Source organism: Bactrocera oleae, chromosome 3, assembly GCF_042242935.1.
Source record: "Bactrocera oleae isolate idBacOlea1 chromosome 3, idBacOlea1, whole genome shotgun sequence".
Taxonomy (NCBI): domain Eukaryota; kingdom Metazoa; phylum Arthropoda; class Insecta; order Diptera; family Tephritidae; genus Bactrocera; species Bactrocera oleae.
In genome coordinates, this window is record NC_091537.1 from 93,977,701 (window position 1) to 93,999,524 (window position 21,824).

Consider the following 21,824-nt stretch of genomic DNA (forward strand, 5'->3'; position numbering starts at 1 on the left):
GTGGTGGTGCTTACTAATAGAATGAAATGTGGAGTGGATTGCATGTGCAGAAAACAACAAAAAAGCGCACAAAGAAAAAGTGCTAAACATCGCATCAGTTGGACGGAAAGCAAGTATCGATGAGTTTTGTACGTGAACAGAAGAGTTGGGAAAAGTTTTCAAAATATTAGAGTAACAAAAACAAAAAGTAAAAAAAATCAATTTCAATTTTTCTTTACATTTGAGACCATCGATTTAAGGTCATTCATATTTGTATAATATATAAATATGTTCAATATTAATACAGGATAAATATGCACATATATTTAGCTATTCTCAAGTAGCGGTGCCGCCCTAATATACGTTTTAAATTGCTAACATTTGTTAGAATGTGTCCGAGTGTGCTGTGTGACTCGAGTTGATGATGCAGTTGTGCAACGTATGATTGCATGTGAAATATTTTCAATGATATACACGTATGTAGGTGTGTATGTCTATATGTTGTGAGTGTATCCGGATATCATGCGCCGAGCACTCATAGGGCGACTGAACTCGTTGTAAATAAGGTAAAAATGGCACACATGAAATATGGATGTAAAAATATGGAATTATTTTGTTTGCACATCTATTTTCGCCATATTCTCTATGATTTTGACTATAACTGAATTTTGCAATACATTTTTGTATGCTCCTGACATTTCCGCATTCCATTTCTCTCAAAGGTTTTGTTGCTTGCTGACTGTCTATCGTTCGTTATTGACTGCCTGCCTATCCCAGCTACCGAAAACTATTGGAAATGTATCAAAAAAAGGTAACGAAAAAGCCACACTGACAACAATTAAAATGTAATTTTTCAATGTTATTCTCTGCGCTTATTTAATGCTCAAGAGAAAATACAAAATTAAAGCACATATGGGTAATGGTATTATGTGAAAGAAATAAGGAAAATCATTGTCGAAAACTAAAAAATTTCAAATATGAGCTATCATCTTGAAGTAGCGTGGGCTAAATGACGACTAGAGTGTTCTAAAAAACTGCTGAATGTTATATTTTACGTTAGTAACCTCTACGAAAGTTCGCATTTATAGGTAACTGTAATCGTTTCTTTCCTTTCTTCATATGGCAGCACTATTAGAAAACTATATTGAAATAAATATTTTGTTGCATGAACCTATAAATGTGTCAAATAAATTACGGCCCAAGTCAAGCTGCATGTAAGCTATCGATGCGAAAATAACGGAGCGTGAAGTCAAAAAATAGAAATGCGACATACAACTAGTCACTGGTGCAACGACGGCTTCTGCTTTTTCACTTACTGACTGCTGTTGTTATTGTTATTGTTGTTATTTGTTGCAACATACAAACAATATACTCGTATATCCTTATGTGTGTTATACTAAGCTTTGCAAGTTTAATAGACCGTTTCCAACATATTCTCTTACATACAAACCCCATAAATAGTGCTTGCTTCACTCGCTTTCTAAATATTTGTCTTGTAATTTTAAATTTAGATTTAGATGTATTTATATTTTTCTTGGCTTTGGGTTGGATTTTTAAGCTATATTTTATTATTACGTATGTGTGTTATATTTGGCATATAGTTCGGTCAAATGGACGAAAATAATATTTATTTTCCTGTTTTTACTTGCATTAGGTTCTGGTTGGTTAGGTTTGTTGGTCCATTTCAATTTCAAGTCAATTATACAGTTGTAGTTTTTTTTACAAATAATCTGAAATTAGTAAATTCATATTTTCCTGAAGATACTTTAATCTTTTTTCAGTGAAATTGTGATCAAATCATAGACATTATTGGATTTGTATTTGTATACTATCTGCCAATACTGGCATATAAATGCTTTGGAGTCATACATGGAAATTGGACTTAATGCAGTTACACATACCAATTTAGCATATCGAATGACCGTTGGTTAGTGGCGTTATTGAGTTACGACATATTTGTAGTTGGGTGAGCCTTGCATATTTCTAAACAACTCATACCTATGTAGCACAATAAAAATAGCCAGGTAATATTGTGATGCTGCAACAATTTTCGAAATTGTACAATTTTTTCAGTCGTAGCTGCCACACGTAATGAACTTTGTTGCACTCATTTAAGAAGAATGTCACACAGGTCATATTCGAACAGAAACGCTCCATATTCAGTTGTTGTCAGATTTTCTACATTTGTAGATTTGTTTTTAGTTTTTTTCATTGTTGCAACATGTGCGACTGTGTGTCCGTTTAGTGGCATTTTAGTTAAAATTCTGAGTTCAACTTGCTAAACTAATGCACTATGCAGAACGTTGTGCACTCTGGCTGACCTCTAGTGCAATGAAGCTAACGTGGCCTATTTGGCCCACCATACAATGTAAAGCGTTTGCAGAAGTTACACATAGCCTACATTACCATGAAAATAGAATGGTGAAACAAACATTTCATCTTAATGGAGAAAATCGAATTGCAAACCGAGCATGTTGTCACTTCTTCGGTTTTACATTGTTTTCTCCTTTATCAGCTACACACGTGCGTTACTTGTATAAAGGCGAAGGTGGGATAAAATGTAAGGTGTTCGGTAGATACTTATTTGCATTAGATCGCCTAAGCTGCTAGTGAGAATTTTAATCTATGGTTTAAGGCTTGCAGTGAAATTATTAAAACGGGAATTATAGAAACTCATCAAGCTTGGTATAATTATGAAAAGTACTACTACAAAATGTTAGAACAAATCTCAGACCACCCTGCTATGGTGTGCCACATTAGCACATAATAATATCGTATCCAAATTAGATTTCTGATTTCTGCAAGTTAGTTCTTCTACCTTTACAGTACATCAAACGGTTGTTGAAGACAACATCAGAGCTGTAAAGCTGCTCAGTCGTGAAAATGAAGGCAAAAAAGTTATCAAAGTACTTGCATGGACGTACAAAAATCGGATATACTATATGCAGCAAACGAATTCCTAGATATTTTCTATGTCACCCAATTATCACACAGAAATTATTACTAAGAATTGTGGTACTAAGTCTTCGAAAACAAACGACAATTTTTTTTGTTTACAAGGCCATGAAAGATATCGACTAAAGAAGTTGATAGGCGAGCCGTTTTTCTATAAACGAATCCTTTAGGTTTTATGTGTGGCCAAAGTAAAAGTAATAAAAAACTGTATTTGTAAGCTTCGCAGAACAAAATGGAAAATTGTTTGTTACAGCAGCAAAAAGAGCCAATGAAGAGTTGGATATTTTGGCAGCACATGCTTCAACTTTTAGCGGTTGCAGTGCAGCATGAAATATTGTTTAAGTTTTGGTAATGCAACTGCCGGATGCATTCATTACCAGCTCACTTAGTAAACGAAAAAAATATATTTTAAGAATTATGTGAAACAATGTAGATATTATAACCAAACAGAAGTTTATATTTTTGTAAAGTACAGATGGATACATATTTTTTTAAATAAAAGTTTGGATATACCATATATTGAATGTAAATCATTACAGCAACAGCAGAGAGAAATATTCGGAATATTCAGAACTAAAAGTCGGTAGTTAAAATTTGAGAAAAATCTCAAAGTTGAAAAGTTAAATTGCACAAACTAAATTGAAGAAAAGATGAGTTGGTGGTATGAGTTTTCCACATATCTAAAGCTGCATGTGTGCATTAGTTGTTATTGTTATGCAACAAAGTGGCTTTAAGTGCGTTATAAATGTGAGTTTTAAGCGCATGACACAATGCATAAATATTGAGCTAGTACAACACACTCGAGCACACAAAAACAATTTATGCCCAGTAGGAATAAAATGCTTGACAATTTTATGCATCTAAAATAAATAATCTTTAAATTCATGAATTTATAAATAACTGGCTAAGACTAATTTAAAATGCCTAAATTAAAAAAAATTAAGTTAACTGTTTTTAAACGTAATTACGATTTCTTTAACAAAACGTCTGATTTTCTCAGACTATCACTACTTATGCAACTGTAACCCGTATCTGTAAGTTAAATTTTCTTAATGCGCCCTAAATAGTTTGAATCTTTTGTTATATACCATAAGTGTTTCTGCAGCGGAGTTTGGCTAAATGAAATCACTTAAGAGCGAAGGTTGCCCTCACAATGCCTGCTTGCACAGACACACCTTACAATCCCAGCTCATCTTACAATTACTCAACATGCTCACAGATATATTTATAACAAAGCTCAGCAAGAATATATTACCACATATCAGTCATGCTTACAGTACGATTACACATATGTACTTATATAGCTTCGAGCTCTGGTAGGTGCTTGGCTGAGTTTCTTCATCTATTTTGGTGAGCGATTTATTTTCAACCGTTGCATATTTTATGACATTATTTTTTTATTTTAAGAATTATTCTGTTCTTAGAAACACATTTGTATTTTACTAATTTTATTATTTTGATTTTAGGTATTGATTCGGCCAGAATCTCATAACTAGTGAAGCGATAGTCACCCACTCAACGTATTCAACTACGGCCGATACAAAATTACGTACAATAAAATATATATGCGTATGGAAATGACAACAAAAATAGCTCTTAGAAAAAATAGTAACTACGAAAAAATATGAAGAAAAAATTCAAAGTATTTTTTACTTTCTTTCTAAGGGTTTATTTACTTTATTTTGTGTTTTAGTTATTTTCTACTTTGCGGCTTCATTTTTTGTACCCGCTTTTACTTTATAGTGCGTATTTTGTGGCAAATGTGGCGCTTAAGTGCACGCCGAACTGCACCCTTCGTGCGGCGCACCAGCGCAATAACATTACGTATACGCCCAGTTGGCAGTCGAGCACAATACTTTCTCAACGTCATACTTTGAGAAATTCAGCGTGTATTTTTCATGGAGACCCGTTTTCCTGAGATGAATGTTGTATTTAGTATTATGACATGTATGCATTTTTCCTCAGCCCTCAGACCGCATATGTTTTTGTTTAGTGTGTGACTTTTTTCGCTCGTCAGTTTTACGCAGCTTTTGTACTTTTTTGATTGCATTCTTATTTTTACGGACTGCATTAGAGTAAAGTGCTTCGAAACTATAAAAGTAAAAATTCCGTTATGAAGGTGACAAATGAAAGCCACACATAAATACACACATATGTGGATATGTGGATCTAAATATTCTTGTTTGTTTAATACAGTATGGTAAGTGAGTAATGAATAGTGAGGGGGAATATGTTTGTGAATGAAATAAGAGAAAAGCGTGTTCTGACACAATAAATATTTAATTATGGACACAAAAAAGTATACAATTTTATATTATTTGTATTGCATATAAATTGAATGCGGGCGCTAATACATACGAATATCACGCGAAGTGTTAATGCCATTAAATTGAAAGCGGAATTTATTGCTTGGCTAAAAATTGTATCCTGTCTTCCAATATCTAACACAATCCAAACATTTCTATTTCAATACATTTTCAGTATATTAAAACACTCGGCACCCGAATCGTCGCTGATTCGCAGTGCATTGACAAATTCGCGCCACTTTCGAGGACAAATAAATTGCCAAAAGCAGAAGACACAACGGAACTGTGAGTATTTTTGTGTTGGAAAGCAGAAAAAATTCTGCAGCAGAAGACATCAAGCAAAGAGGCATAGGGAAAAAATGAGTGTAATTGAATTTCCCAACGTCAAAGTGGAATTTTAATTTGCTATGCTTCAACAAATGTTCACAATCGATTCGATAGCAAAAATCTGTGCGCTGAGCAGAGTTTCGGTTATGGAGGGATGTAAGTGGCATTCTGTTCAAATATTTCGGCTGGTTTGAAATTTATAGCCAATGAGACTGCGATTGTGCCACGAGCTCATCAAATATGCAAAAAAAATTGCATTAGATAAGCGTGAAATTCAGAGTGTGAACTGTGAGTAAAATGTGGGAGTGAGATAAAGGAAATAAAGGAAGCGCAAAAACACGACGTAATATCTTTGCAATTGAATTCAAGTCAAGCAATTATTTTACAACCGTTAAATGTTTGTACCTATCATATCCTCCATAAAACGAGTATTTTTTTCGTAGCCATTCATAATGTTGGAGCTCGTGACAATGCTACCTTGCATAAAAATTCTGCGCCGATTTGTAGCAACTAAATATCTCTTTCAATGTGTGTATATATTTTATACTAACCACGTTTTTATATCAACAAAGCACCGTTGGTCAGCCTAACCAGCTTGCCAGTAAATGAAGAGGAAACTTTAATGCCAACAACAAAAGTCAATACAATAATACAACAAAGCTTGCTGAGAAGGGGGAGGATAGAAGGGAATAACTGCTAATAATGGGTGTATCAACCGCCGTTGCGAACAATATTAAAAATAGTCAAATTGAAAAATTGAAAACTCAAAATAAAAAAATAGACTGAAAACTGAACTCACAAAACATTGGTTGATTCACACCAACCTGACCTTTTGCCGCCCCAGTGGCAAGCATGCAAATTGAAAACACACAAATAAAATGTTGCAAAAACAAACAAAAAATTTCAAAAGTAAAACAAAGTGATATTTTTCGTTGTAATAAAATTTGTTTGTATAAGCGTATTGGAATTAGAAAAGTTTTCATGCTGGTGTTTTCTAGCCATTTTACGCTATACCTCAATTTGCACGCGCTGTCCAGTCCAGTCAGTGAAGGACGTGCCTATTAATACACGCTCGGTTCTCTCGGTTAGGGGGTGAAAGCCGAACGCTGTGTGTTATACAGTTCAAGCGAAAACAAGAAAACACATTTGAATTCCACTTTCTCGCCTACAACAAATTTGTTTTTTGCCGTGTGTAAAAACTTTTTTCTGAGCCAATGCCAACCCGCAGTGAAAGCGGGAAATTTGCTTGTTTTACTAATGTAATGGAAATTCGAAAATTATCGAAAGCTTCGCAGGCAAAAAAAAACCCATATTTTTTATGATCAACCAAAAAATAAAACAAAAAAAAGAAAAATAAATAAAAACAAGAACAAAGTAAATACGTCCGCACGACGCCCGAGTGACAGCTGAAAATTTGTGTCACAACATTTCAGTGATGTCGCTAAAATGTTGTTATTACTGGCCGCTGGCTGTCGTACTGCTGACTAACGGTCGAAATTTCCTTGGCAACGCAAGTGTTTATGTGTGTGTATATGTTGGAGGCGGCATTACGGAAGTTTTCGGTTTTGCTCCCTTTTCCAACTGCTAGGCAATTGCAGGTAATGTAGCGGAAGTGTAAAAATTTTACTGATTTACTTGGCTAAATTAAAAATAAACTTTGCGCATTACTGCTGGGGAGGAACGGAGAAAAGAGGGAGAGGAAAGGTAGAAGGAGAAAACGAAGCAAATATTAGATTGATGGCATTGATTTATTTCTTGACGAGTAAATCAAGTGAAAACGCTGTTTTTTTATTAAATTTAATTTTGCTTCAATGGGAAGGTAACAAAAGCAATTTAATAAAAAATGCCGCCGTTTGTTGACAACAAAATAAATAAGTTGGATAAACAACTATATTGAATTTACACTGAGGAGCGGTGCAGTAATCCTGAGACTTTTAATTAAATTGCAAACTCTATAATTGCTTAAGAAGAACGGTAATGCCCAAAGTGTTGCGACAAGAGCTTGCTTTATTGTTCGGAATGGTTGTATATAGAGGATATATTTGAAAAACAAATCCTTAAAGCTTTTATATGCGATGGTATTCGTTATTAATACCGAAGTGTTTAAAGGTTCTCGTATTAAATTTATTAAATACAAAATATTCTATTGAATATTTAAGATGACTGTAGCGAATATCGCCCGAAAAATTCATTCGTTTGCTCCTTTTTACTAAAAATTTTTATAAATTTCGAGGAGACTTCATATTCCAAAATAGGAGTTAAAAATTAATAACATATTTTTTGATTTCTACATATACAAAAAATTGATTTTGATCGGATAGACAACTATAATATATATATAGTGGTCCGATCTAAACAATATTTTGGCTATTATTGCATTGCATTGGGTAATAATGAGTGCCAAATTTCGTGACGGTACCTCGCCAAATAAATTTCCCATACAAGGACTTGATTCCGATCGTTCAGTTTTTATGGCAGCTATATGCTATAGTAGGCTAATATTAGCGGTTCCCACAAATGAGCAGCTTCTTGGGGAGAAAGAGACGTGTGTTAAATTTCAGATCGTTATCTTAAAAACTAAGGGAGGGGAAGGGAGGAACTAAGGGTTCGCGTATTACAGACGAACATAAATAAATCGACTTAGCTCGTCAGGCTGATCATTCATATATATATTTTATAAGGTCTCTGACATTTCCTTCTGGATGTTATAAACTTCGTGGCAAAAATAATATGCCCTATTCAATTAGAAAATAATCCGTCCACCAATAGGGATGACGTGATTTTAACAGCTCGTGGTGGTTATGTTTGTTTACGGATTTATGTCAGGTTTTGTTAGTGCGTTCAATAAGGTTTGCCATTTCACTTTGGTGCAGCACATGGAAATTGCCCAAAATTATTGCGCATATTCATGTTCTCCGATGGCTACTTAAGAGCTTTTCGCGCAAAGCACGGTCGACTCAGATGAGGCCATTTATGGTGTAATGGCTTCGTCAACAAACACAATAGTCGCTATTGTGGTGAGCGTTTTAACACGATATTGACCAACTTTTTTTCCGGATTTTCGTGAAACCGAAGCGGACGATTTCTATGTCCAACAAGACGGTGCGCCGCCTCATGTTTCACGTTTAAACATGGACACATTGCGTGAAAACTTTGGCGACTAGTAAATTATGAGAAATGGCCTAGTCAAATGGCCGCCAAGATCATGCCGTTGAACGTCTCTGGATTATTTTCTATGGGGTTAAGTTAAATTCCAGCCGAAATGCTGCACTGGGTCATCGAAAATTGGCGTAAACTGGTGGAGATATGCAATGGAGCCGTTTTCAAATCATAAAAAGCACAAAATTTTAATTTTAACATCACGTCCGTGATCTGTTTCTATATTATCGAAATGCTTATATTTTTTATACTCTCGCAACATGTTGCCATATATTGTAGTATAATAGTTTTTTTTTTTGAATTTTTTGGCACATCACTAGAGAATTTTTCGAGGGAGGCAGATAGATGGTAAATGCGTTTTGTTTCTTAAGAACGCTTTCAAGATGCTAAATTGACAGTCGGAATTTTTCAAATATCCAGTCACATGTGCGGTTGGAGATTCTTGGATTAAATTTTAAAATTTTGATCCGATTTTTGGAATTAAATTAAATTCTTGAAAATTTGAAACATATTGTAAATTAATATTTTCGCGATTACAAAAGAAAAAAAAAAGGTTTAATTGTTATTGCAAAAATTATCACATACAATCACCTTTTTCTTGAATTATTAATATACGCTTCATTTTTCACTTAAAAAGATAGCAAAATGCAGGTATTAACCGCCTCACTACACTCGTTCGCTTCAGAGTTGTTGAAAAAATTCGAAAATTTCTTTGAATACACTCATTTTCAAACTAATTTCATGCTAGAATGAATTGGAAAGAAAAAAGTCCACAAAGCATACCGTATTTGATTTAATGACAAATTTTTGGCCGCAACCTTTTGATTTATATTCCGCCGCCGGTATTGTTTATATTTTCATGTCGAAACACTGATCTTGATTCAATTTTAGGGTGTACAAAATAGGTAATGCGCATATGTAGATATGCGTGCGTGTAGATATGTATATATAGTACATTTCAGTTGATTGCAAATGCGAATTTTGTTCAGCATCCAATTTCCGTTTCGGTGAACATATGGTTTGGCATTATGAAATTCGTTTGCAATTTACACTGCGCATGAGGTCAATATGCAACGAAATGTTATTTGGTGAGACGTACATTTGTTTCACATCATACTGCCACTATGCAAATTATCTCTTGATGAATCACTGATTTCCGGAAGCTACAAATTTTCATTTATTATAATTATCATGACTGTGTATTGAGTGCGAACTAACGTATTAGCTGGTTGCAATATTCCAATTTTCTGTTATTAATTTATTTATCAACCAACTAAATATAGAATTTATTATTATTTTTATTTATATAGTATATTTCGACTTTCGGCAAATTTTAAAAATATTTTTTTTCAATTGCATTAAACCTCGTATATGACATTGATTTCGGAAATCGAAAATTATGGTGAATGGTGAAATGGCTGATACTAAAAATAATGAACTGAAAAATAACCGTATATATTTTCATACTATTATAAAAACAATAATAAATCTATATAAATTTATTTGTAATTTTACGATCTACATAGTCACTTCGAATAAGTTGAATCTATTTGAAAATAGTCTATAAATACATAATATACACTTGCTTTAGCGTGAGAGATTATGTTATAGATATATGTACTTGTAATATTTAATTTAGGCTCATATTTCTGACGGATTACACGCAGTCTCGTTTAATACTCGCCACGTCCAACTTCATCGCCACTTTCGACAATGCCTTTGACAACCCTATATTAATTGCTGTGAAATAGACAACAACAACAGATTCGTAGGCTTAGGGGATTGTTTTCGTTGTTAACATTATACACGCGACGCCGCGCCAAGTCCAATGTCTCATTTTAGTTCACCGACAGCTGGGTAGTAAATAGCCAAGAGGCAGTACAAGTACAAGTGAAAACAAGCAATTGCCTCCGAAAGCTGTTTGATTACGTATATATTGTTGTTATTTGCCTGTCAAATCCTTACACCCGCCGGAGACAACAAACAAGCAAACAGATCTTATATAACAACAAATCTATGGGCGGATAACTGGATATGCATACGCATATATACACACGACGATATATATCGTCGTATAAGATTTCATATACTATGTATATTGAAATATATATTGGTGGCTATGTGGGCCCAGAAACACTTAAGCCTAACCAAGCGATTAACCAATCCATATGTTTGTAATGCAAGCACCGAATGTTTGAATTTTGATTGAGTATAGCTCTTAGTTTTATTAGAGATACAGCCAGCAAGAAAATACAAATACATATATACAATATTATGTATATAATATATGGTATATGCCTATGTGTCAAGTAAACTTTGTATATGTGCTGCAGACTAAATTTGCACATGTGTCCAAACCATAGATAAGACAAGTCGAGACAGTTTTGTTTTGTGATAAAAAAAAATTAATTGTGGGGAAAGATTTAAGCAGCAATTTTAATGAAAACAATATTTGAGGCTGTTACTGCAAGAGCTGAAAAGAATTTCAAAACAACATGCTTACTATAAATTGATATTTTCTCTTAGCTTTTGTTTATAAAGCTCTATTTTATTAAAGTAAAGAATAATCTATCTTTGAATTTAAAATTCAGAGGAAGCATGTTTAGGGAGACAGAAATGCAAATGAGTATTTAGAACATTTTTGGAGGACGTGAAGTATGGCAAAATTAAATTGAGTAGAAAAGATGAAAAAAATATTGAAAGAGTTCAAAACTTGAAATTCATACTTATGCTCTTCTTTTTTATATATAAATATTACTTTATTAATTACTGGCGTTTCTCACATACATACATACGTAAGGGAATCTACAAGTGGTCAACTACTCCTACAAACATAATTCAGCCAAAGCTTGGTACATTCCAATCAAATTTCACATATCTCCACAAATTTCTGACTAATAGTTACACTTCCTTTACTGCGGTTATGCCCTCGTTATTGCTATAGCCGCAGAAAGAAATAGTCTGTTATATAAAGTCATGTGATATACTTCTCTCCACACACTTATACACGCGTTCTCGAACGCACGAATGCGATTATGTTAGTGTGTAAGCACATAATCCACGTTGTTTCGACCAGCGTCTGAGTGGAATGTACGATTACCTATTATCCCCAGCCGATAGGATTTCTTTTAGCGTAATTCAATTGAAATTGATAAGGATATAAGCATTTAATAAAGTCATGTCAATGGACTTCATCGTTATTGTTGTTGAGTTGTATTCGGCTTCTGTCAGATTATGTGAGGGTGGTGCGTTGATTAAGATGAAAATAATATCCAGCCAACGTAGGGGTTTCAAGCATGTGTTATGCTGATGTTTGTAGCGAACATTACATACAGAGATATTGTGGATACGCTTGACAAATGACAACCACCTGGGCATATAGAGAAATGCGAGCAGTTGAAAAAATTTCATTAAAAACTAATTGATATTAAAATTTTTTTTCCCTAAAAATCCTAATTCAAATAATTTTCAAATTTCTTATACCAAATAGGGGATTGAAAAAAATGCGAATCCGATGTTTATAATTAAAAATAAAATAAAAAAATGTGTTTGCATTGTTTCGCGCTTGGGTTCTACAATTTTAAAATTGGAGCCCGCACAAAGCACACATCTTCAATATTCAAGAGCAGTGGTCATTCAAGCGATTTACATTTCATCCATTTTTAATTCTGATTTTGCAATTAAAATTTAATTTTTGATTTTTAATCCCAAACATTTTGGATTTAAAACTAAATGTCCAATCAAAACCAGGTTATATTTCGCTTCCCATTTAAATTTTAGGATTAAAAATTAAACTTCAATTTTCATTAAATTTTTAATCCAAAAATTATTAATCAGAAAATTTGCGCCCCTCTTTATAGTTTGTTTAGAAGTTATATATGCATAATAGGAAATAAGAAAAAATTAAAGAAATTTTATGAAGCTCAACAGTTGCTAAGAGAAAGACAGCAGGCGTTTAATATTCTCAACCGGAAAGAAGATATTGCTCTGGAAGTTTAGGAACAACTTGGCTAACAATTTCGATAATTAAGCCCTGAATAGGGTATACTAAGTTTGCCACAAAGTTTGTAACACGCAAAAGGAAACATCGGGGGCCATACCATGTATATGGATATGTAGTTGATCATTGTGAGGATCAGACTCGATTTAGCCATGACCGTTGGTCCGTCTGTATATATGCGAGTCTAATATCTAAGTTTTTGAGATATCGACCAGAAATTTTGTACACGTCCCTTTCGCACCAAGAAACTGCTCTTTTGTAGCAACCGCCGATATCGAACTAGAATAGCATATAGCTGACCTATAAACTAACCGATCAAAGTCAAGATAAAGATCTTTTCATACACCTTTATGCTCCAAAAATGCAGCTGTGAAAAGTATTATAGCGTCGGTGCCGCCGAAGTTAACGTTTCCTCTTTCTTTTTTTTCTATCAGATTTCACTGAAATCTTTATTGAAAAATCACACTTCAGAGTGGCCTAAAAGTCGAAATTTTAATCAAAAATCTTATTGCCTCAACCATTGCCTGAAAAATATATGTAAGAAGATCGTACGAAAACTTCAAATCAATCGATCCTTCCGCTTCGTAGAAAATTTCTTCAACGATTTTGAAAACATCGTTTCGAGAAAAATGCCTTTAAACTATATTTTCAAATAGATGCACATTTGATATGTGCATGTACAAAATAAAAACCATTTTTTGAAAATCTCAAGTGGATATTGTAAATAATAAATATTATTAACGGAGCAACGCTATGTTTGATGCATCACTCAAGTTACATGCCCCCACATATATGCTCATAAAATATTAATATATTGAAAACTGCTCGAAAATTGTTTTTGTTTTAAATTTTAGATTTCAACAAAATAAAATAGCAATTGGAAATTATTGTTGTAATAAATTAAATACAAATTATGGTACAATAACAGAACGCATCTGTATTCATGGTTCGGCAACGGAGACTAAGTTGTCAACAGCAAATAATAATTTGCCAGCTTATGATTGCTAAATCATGCAAATAAAAAATCATAAATTAAATGTCGGCAAAACGATTGAAATCATTTATGTGTGTAGGTTTGCCTCTCATGACAATAATTTATTTATAATTATAAAATTCACTTATGAACAACACTGAATTCATGGCGATTTTATGCCTGCATAAATCTATCTATAAATATATACCAACAATAAGCATATACATATGTATGTATGTATGTACGTATGTTTCCATGTAATTTACAAATGCAACTATATATATATATATATATATATATATATAAACGCATTAAATGTGGGTGCGTTAGAGCTTTTAAAGGGCTTTAACTAATTTAAGCAATTAGCAAAAAACTGATTGCATTCATTGTGCATCGCATAACGAGATTCAATAAAATCAATTCTATATAACAGTAAAATTTAATGTAATAACAACTACCAAAAACATAAATTTGTACTTTGACCCAGAAGTAAAAACATATTATAGAAATAAATCGATTAAATTTTATTTTGCATTTCTCAACGGCATTTACCGTAAAAGCAAGTTTAAATTTGCGAACTGTAGTGAGTTCAAAATCGAAGTTTAAGGGCTTCTATATAATTTAATGTACTATATGTGGATATAACGCGTTAAACCATGAGTGGACTAACTGATGAAAATCAATCTGAATTATATGTTTAAGCCAAATATAGTAATTTGACTATTTTTTTTCATTGAAAATACAGATTATTTTTTAATCCACGTTACAAGGGCGATTTATTGGCACTATAACCGATATGAACTGATCTGTTTGTAGCTACTAAAAATACTAGTTCGAATTAAATAAGCGTAGCTTTCTGCGGCTTACGGTACGTTACTATGTGTGAGCTATGTACGTGATGCAAGATACGTTTGTGTATTACGTATATACATATATGCTATACAAGCTTATATATTTGCTTAGGTCCGCGTACTACCCGTATAGATACTTCACACTCAGAACTTAAATCAAATTTCAATAAAGCTGCCACGTACACAAAAACACAATGTTGAAACATAAAAGTAAAATCGAATTATTGGCGCGCAATGGGAATGTGTGCTCACACAGCCGCACAGACACACCTACATCCCGGCTTCCTAATATTATTAAGTGCATATATACACAACACCAATGCACATACGTGTATATGCATATGTGTTATTGTTCTACACACACATACCAACACACGCATAACTAGCGTTATGTAAATATAAGAGCACATTCACATTTAATAAGTGCGCTTGTGATTTGAAAATCAAAGTCAGCAACAGTGTACTTGTAATAAAATGCAATAATCAGCAGCAATTCATTTGACTTTACGGTTGCCCAGAAATGCTGATTATGAGATTTCAATTTCGTTTGCAAGGCAACAACAAATATGCTCCATAAAATTATCGTGTGGCGTGGATGTTCGTGTGGGGTGGAGGCGATTTGAACACCTGCCTGAACGAATGCCGTGTGCAAAGACACGCCCGACACACGCACACATACATAAATATGGGTGGAAATGCTGGGATTTTGTGTGCTCGCATTTGCTGTTGTTTGCGCGCCTTTGTTTGGTGTGATGCTGGAAGAATAGGAATTTCGCAAAATTTATTAAATTGTTATTTGTACTCTCAAGTGTATGTGCGTGTATGAGTGTGCGTGTGTACATAAATACAAATCTGTAAATGGCGAGCAAACGTAAAATCTAGTTGTTGCTTTTGTTAATTCCGCATTGTTGTTGCTTGAATGTAATTGTGTTTGCGTACGAGGATCGAGAGAAACTATGGTGTAAAGTGGAGTCGTGCAGAGGACTTTTAGCGGTGAGGATTCATTTTCCGAGCACCTCAATGTGGCTGTGCCAGCTTCAATTCCGTGTGTGTGTGCGTGTGTGAAATGCACAAGAACAACAGCCGTGCTGGGTGGCTATGTGCGTGAGTGTCTTTGCTAACCGAAAACTCCATTTATCAAGCAAGCACGTAACAAAGGTGAGAGTGTTTTAATGCTGATCGAACGTTGTTGGGCGGTTCACCGGCACACTCAACCGTATTCCGACACACATACAATACATTTATTGCGGCGCACACATGTACAGTTATTGCACTTATGTAAATCATAAGTGGTGCTTTACCATATATATTTTCGAGGCGATTTGGCTACGTTTTTGTTACAACGTCTATTTACACCTTCTCGCTTGGCTCTTTTCATTCCGCTCCTTTCGCTAGTTCTGTATTTTGCTAGTGGTTTTCACTTTTAATTAATTGTCCAAACATAATTTATGTGCAGCCCCGAGCCAATTTTGTATGCGTGTACAAACAATTGTGCACACGCAAGCAAGGACACATATCTACATGCATATGTAGTATGTGGGTAAATATTTTTCTTAAGCTTACATACATCTACATATGTGTGTACCGTTATTCCATATGTGTTGTGAGTGTGTGCGTGCATGAATCAAATCCGCATTTATCAAGCAGGTGCTGGCGTTTTTGTCATTTATGAAAGTGACAGCTTGTTTAGACATTTGTGTTCGCTTTCATCTTTGATTCTCAGGTTAAATAAAGATGGAAGATTAAGAAAATCAATTAATATTCGACTTAATGCGGGTGAGTATTACAAATTATTGGCACCTGGCCATGGCATTGTGTGAGAGAATATATATAGAAAAAAAAACAATTATATTAATTAATAGAAATGCATATTTCGTGTATATTATTAGAAAAAGCTTGATTGGGCAAATACATGAAAATACATCAATTTCGGTGCCCTTCAAAACGAAAAAAGTTTCCAATACAAAAACTTGATTTTGAGCGGTCAGTTCGTATAGCAGCTCCGCTCTGAACAACTTATTCCGATATCGACGGATCTAAATCTTTGAGAAATTAAATGTCTTCCTATCCTGTATACTCTATAAACAAAAGTTTACATATGTTTTCATTTATTTAAAAAAAAAAAAATTTATATATCAAAAACTTGTGCTGTCGCATTGTATAGCATTTGAACTGAATATTTTAAAAGTAATAATTGGCGAAACTAATTATTATTTTTCTGCAATTCCTCATAGTATTGGTATTTACTATTGAAATAATTTTTATTTTCAAATATTCTAGTCACAGATCGAGAGAATGCCATTGCGAATTAATAACGTTACTTTTGCTTTTATTGCAATCTTCTTGTGCTCACGTAGTTCAATACGAAGAAAGTGTAGACACGGCAAATATACTCAAGAGCTTACATATCGGTATGTATATTTTAGGTATATGTAATATAATGCAAGTATATAGAGGCAACGACGACGAGTTCATCGCAATGAAGAAGTAATAACTAAGAAAAACTGCAATAATTGCAAGAAAATCCCATTTAATCCGACCGAACGCGACTTCATCACGCAAAAAATTATGATTTGTTTTTGTTTTTGGTTTTACTTTTTTGTGCCGCATTTTGACAATATTATTATTGCTGCGCAATCGTCGGTTTTATTTGCCATTTTAGCTGTAGCTACTTTTCAGTTCTTTACTATGATATTTGATTTTTCGCTTAAAGCTTTATGTCATGCTCAGCTTTTCTTCCCTTAAATATTTTTTTTTATCGTATTGTATTTTTTTTATTAAGTATACTTTCTTGTAATGTGCGTTTTATATCTTCCACATTTTTGCACAATTATCCTTACTTATTGTGATTTTTCTTCATAGTGATCCGTCTTCTTTTTCAGATTATTACCACTTTCGTTTCTTTACTACGCTCATGTAAAACTAATGACCTTATAGCTATTTAAAACTTTAAAAATCGAAGTCGGTCGAATTTTTTATAAGAAAGATAACACCAGAATATAATAGTTTATGCTTACTCTAATAGGGATATCAACATCCCTACAAAAGTTTTAAGCCCTCGCTCTTGGCCAGGAGTATTGAGAACAACAAAAGAAAATATGCAATATCTAATATAATAAAACTGCTAAACAATAAAATGGTGAACGGGGAATAAATAATTTAAATATCAAAACAATTAGATGGTAATGGTAATCATTACAAATAAAAATTAAAATAAGAAAGCAGCAATAATATTTCAAAAAGTTTCGTCAAAAATAATAGATTGAAAATAAAAGCGCCAAGTGAAATTATAAGAACAAAAAAAAGTACACACAGTTCACCGGCGTGAATTTCAAAGTTACACTCAAAGTAAGATAATACAATGACTTTGTTCAATTGTCAAAGTATATGTAAAATTGCTATATTTGACACTCCTGTGTGTGTCGTGTTATTTAAATAAACAAATTTTATACTTAGATCTAACAAATTTCTTTTTATTACTTTTTTTTTAAATATCATGATTATTTTAACTAAAACTGAACACCCAGGCTTTGATTGAACTTTCATTTATCCATGCCGCAGTTTTACTACTTACACAAAAACGTGGATGTCACTAATGTTTTTGAATACTTTTACGCAACACATAATTATACCCTGAACAGGGTATATCAAGTTTGCCATGAATTTTGTAACACCCAGAGTCGAATACTCTGTTAAATATTGTATATAAACGATCAGCATGACGAACTAAGCTGATCTGTCCATATCCGTATGTCCATCTGTATATGTGAGCTAGTCCGTCAGCTTTTGAAAGATCGACCAGAAAATTCTACACAACCTTTTCTTATCAACACGCTGCTCATTTGGAGGAACCGCTGACATCGGACCACTATACAATAGCATATACATAAAGCATAAAGTGCTCGCTTCTAATCAAGTGCTCGTATGGAAAACTTTGTCATATGAGGAGATATCTTTAAGTAATTTTACACGGGTTATTGTCCAAGGCAATATTGCAGTATCCCAAAAAATTTTTTATATCGCACCACTATAGCATATAACTGAGGGATCGGAATCAAGTGCTTATATGGAAAGCTTTTCTTCTTGATTAAAAAATTATTTATTTGTGGAAGGTATTCTAGCTACGGTGCAATCGAAGTTACATTTTTTTCTTGTTTGTATAAAATGGTAATTTAAGGATTAAATTGCATTTGCACAGCTAATAAAAATTAACTGCGGAAAACGCTGTAAAAACAGCGGTATTATCCTTTTCATTCTCAATAGAGCATATCCGAACAAATTTGCGTTTGAAAATCACCAAGCACAATAAACATTTTACGCGTGGTTAATAATATATATAAATATATATGAGCATACCTATCAATTGTCAGCTCCCTTGTGGCCTATTCTACATCAACATACACAATCTCTTATTTTTACACACACTAAATGTGTGTTGCTACAAATATTGGTTGCTGTTTTACTGATGAAATTTGAAAATTTGGCATAGTTTTATTATTTTTCTCTTGCGATAACCTTCATAAAATTAGGCAACCAAAATGGTTATTATTGGTAGTGAGATTTTTGTACCAATATCCAAAGCTTAAATTTCCGACAATTTAACCAATTTAATTTAGTATTATGGCAGCAAATAGAAACGACGAAACGTTGTGGAATAAATAAGGAACGTAAAGAATTAGGTTCGATCTGGGCGATATTTGGACGTCCGTCTTTGGTACCACGAAAGTATTATATATAAGAGATATCAGTGATAACATATATGGGAACTTTAGCTAAGTTTTTTTATTTCAATATGGATCGAATAATATTTCACATTTAAAGTTTAATCTAAATGTGTATATGGCTTAATAATAGCGCATATATTATATATGGTACATACTTGCAATACTTTCAATAAACACTCACCTGGGATTATCAGCAGACACGTCAGTACCAAACACCATCTCAACCATGTTTCACACGCATAAATAGCAGATGGTTTGCTCACACAATATGTCCACATGCCACTTGCTCTGTCTTTATGCCAATTTAGAGCTTTATTATGCTGTGCTTTATGAGTTCCTGTTGTTAGTAGCCTCGCTGGCATTTTGATATTTTAACTACCCAACAGTGGGCTTGAATGTACGTAGGTCTTATACTCTTTTATATGTAGGATTTTATAGACAATTTGTTGGCTAGCATTATTCGCGCATATCTGCTCAATTGGCGGCCTTCGGCATTATCGATGGTGACAGCTGTTGCGAATGAGCTTTTGTGGGCGGACTTGTTAGATTTGATTCTTAACTTCAGGCTTTACTGTCTAAAATCTGCACATATTACACGAATACTCTGTAAAACGAATATGGAATTTACCAACTATATATAATTTTATTGATTTTTAGTTTATTGTTTCGAATAATATGTATAATTCCAATATTTTTTATATAAGTAAGAATTTAAAAGCTTAGTGTGTGAGTATTTCTATATGCAAAACTACGAAGTCATATTATGTATATATACTATACAAGTATAAGCAAAAAATCCAAATCCTAATAATTACATATAAGTATTTTTCTTGTAAACCATTCAAAAGCTTTAAACTTTTTTTCTTTTCAACCACATCGATTGAAATCATCGCGTGATTATTATAGCACACTTAAAAAGTCCCACATTTTAAATTGATTGAGTTGGCCATGTGGAAGGAAAATAGAACATGAAATATTATAGCAAAGTAAATAAAAAATTGCAAAATAAAAAATGTGCTTATATAAAAGAAATTCGAGCGGAAAAATCGTACACACGTATGAAACACTCACACATTAACCTCATTCAACACTCTTCATTCAATCATTGCCATCGCATAGGCACCGAGTGTATAAAAAGGGTTTGTAAACAAGCATAGAACAGGAGCATCCTTCCAGGCCAAAGTGCAAAATATATATGCGTTCATATATTTGTTTGCATGTGTATTCTATATATTGGATTCTACATACATATATATATACCTATATATTTATTAGCTGGCAGAAAAATATCCTGCAGGAACACTGAAGCAAAATCAAAGCGAGCTGGAAAAGGTTATTGGGAGCGCATATTATAAGAGCGTATCCTTGAATGTAGGAGGTTTTGATAAAAAGATTTAGTCTAACTAGTTTCTAACTATTATTCAACAAATAAGCTACGTATTTTATTTAATAATTTTACTTCATGCATTTTTAGGTTGCCCAAACGTCTTCTGAATATTTGAAGTTCTTTAGAAAAATAAAAAATTACATCTCGACCATATTTTATACAAAAGGCTTGCATATAGATGCCCTAGTAGGCAGTAAAGGCACTAGTAAAGGTCTTACGCATTATTTAATTTAACAGCACTTTAATTTTATAAACGCATATACTTTTAACGCATGAACTGTTAACGGTTAACCCAATGACTATATCTGCTTTAGCGCCTACACGTATGCAATACGACTAAAACAATCAGCATGGATTACAGGGTTGACCACTAGATGTAATATTTGATAGTATACTATATGAGATCTTTAAAATTTCAATACATTCCTTCAACAAACAATGTTTATATATTACAAATTCCTCAATTTGTTTGATGATCGATTTTTCTTATTAAAATACAGTGGCTTTGTTGCCCTAGACATAAGATCGATTACGTGTTCACAATTCGTGAAACTATCTATAATTTTGTAAGATTTGCTGAAGTTTATTTTACTTATTTATACTATTCTTAACTTGTAAACGTATTTAATAATCGAGTTTATTTTATGCCACTGGTAGACTGTACTCAATTTTTATTGGGTTAAATATCCACGTTTGATTTAATAAAGCCTTAAAAACCAGCCGATAATTGATATTAATATAACAATTGCAATAATCATAAAAAAAGAGGACACTCAATACTTTCATGAATAAATTCGTAATCTGAGGATTTGAAAACAACAAAATTTGCTAACAAAAACGTTTTTTGTTGTAGAGCTGTGCTATGTTATGAACAAGTGACGAGACGGTACTTTTAAGATTGATAAAACTTATTTTTTGGACCACCCTGTTCTGTGAAAATTATGGCTCGCATATATAGAAGTTTGAAATTATCGACTATGTAAGCACATATGAAATATTACGAATTGTTTATGCCTTAGTAGCTAACTGCATACAAGTATGTATAAGCACTTATACTCGAGCACCTTCCCACACCTTGGCGTTTTTTTCTATGAAAGGAGTAATTTTTCTTGAAGTCATGGCAGGCGAAGTATGGCGAACCTTTTTCAAAATTTTAACCGGCT

At 33.2% G+C, this 21,824-nt stretch overlaps 1 protein-coding gene across 5 annotated transcripts in view; it reads right to left on the reverse strand.

Annotated features, from left to right (window-relative positions):
• beat-Ic (beaten path Ic) overlaps positions 1-21,824 on the reverse strand; it is a 191,904-nt gene that overhangs the window by 39,178 nt on the left and 130,902 nt on the right. For all 5 annotated transcript variants that reach the window (XM_070107273.1, XM_070107270.1, XM_070107271.1 and 2 more), the window contains one exon: positions 19,456-19,878. In XM_070107273.1, the coding sequence (XP_069963374.1) occupies positions 19,456-19,636 (181 nt within the window). In that variant the 5' untranslated portion in view covers positions 19,637-19,878. The remainder of the gene's footprint in view (positions 1-19,455; positions 19,879-21,824) is intronic.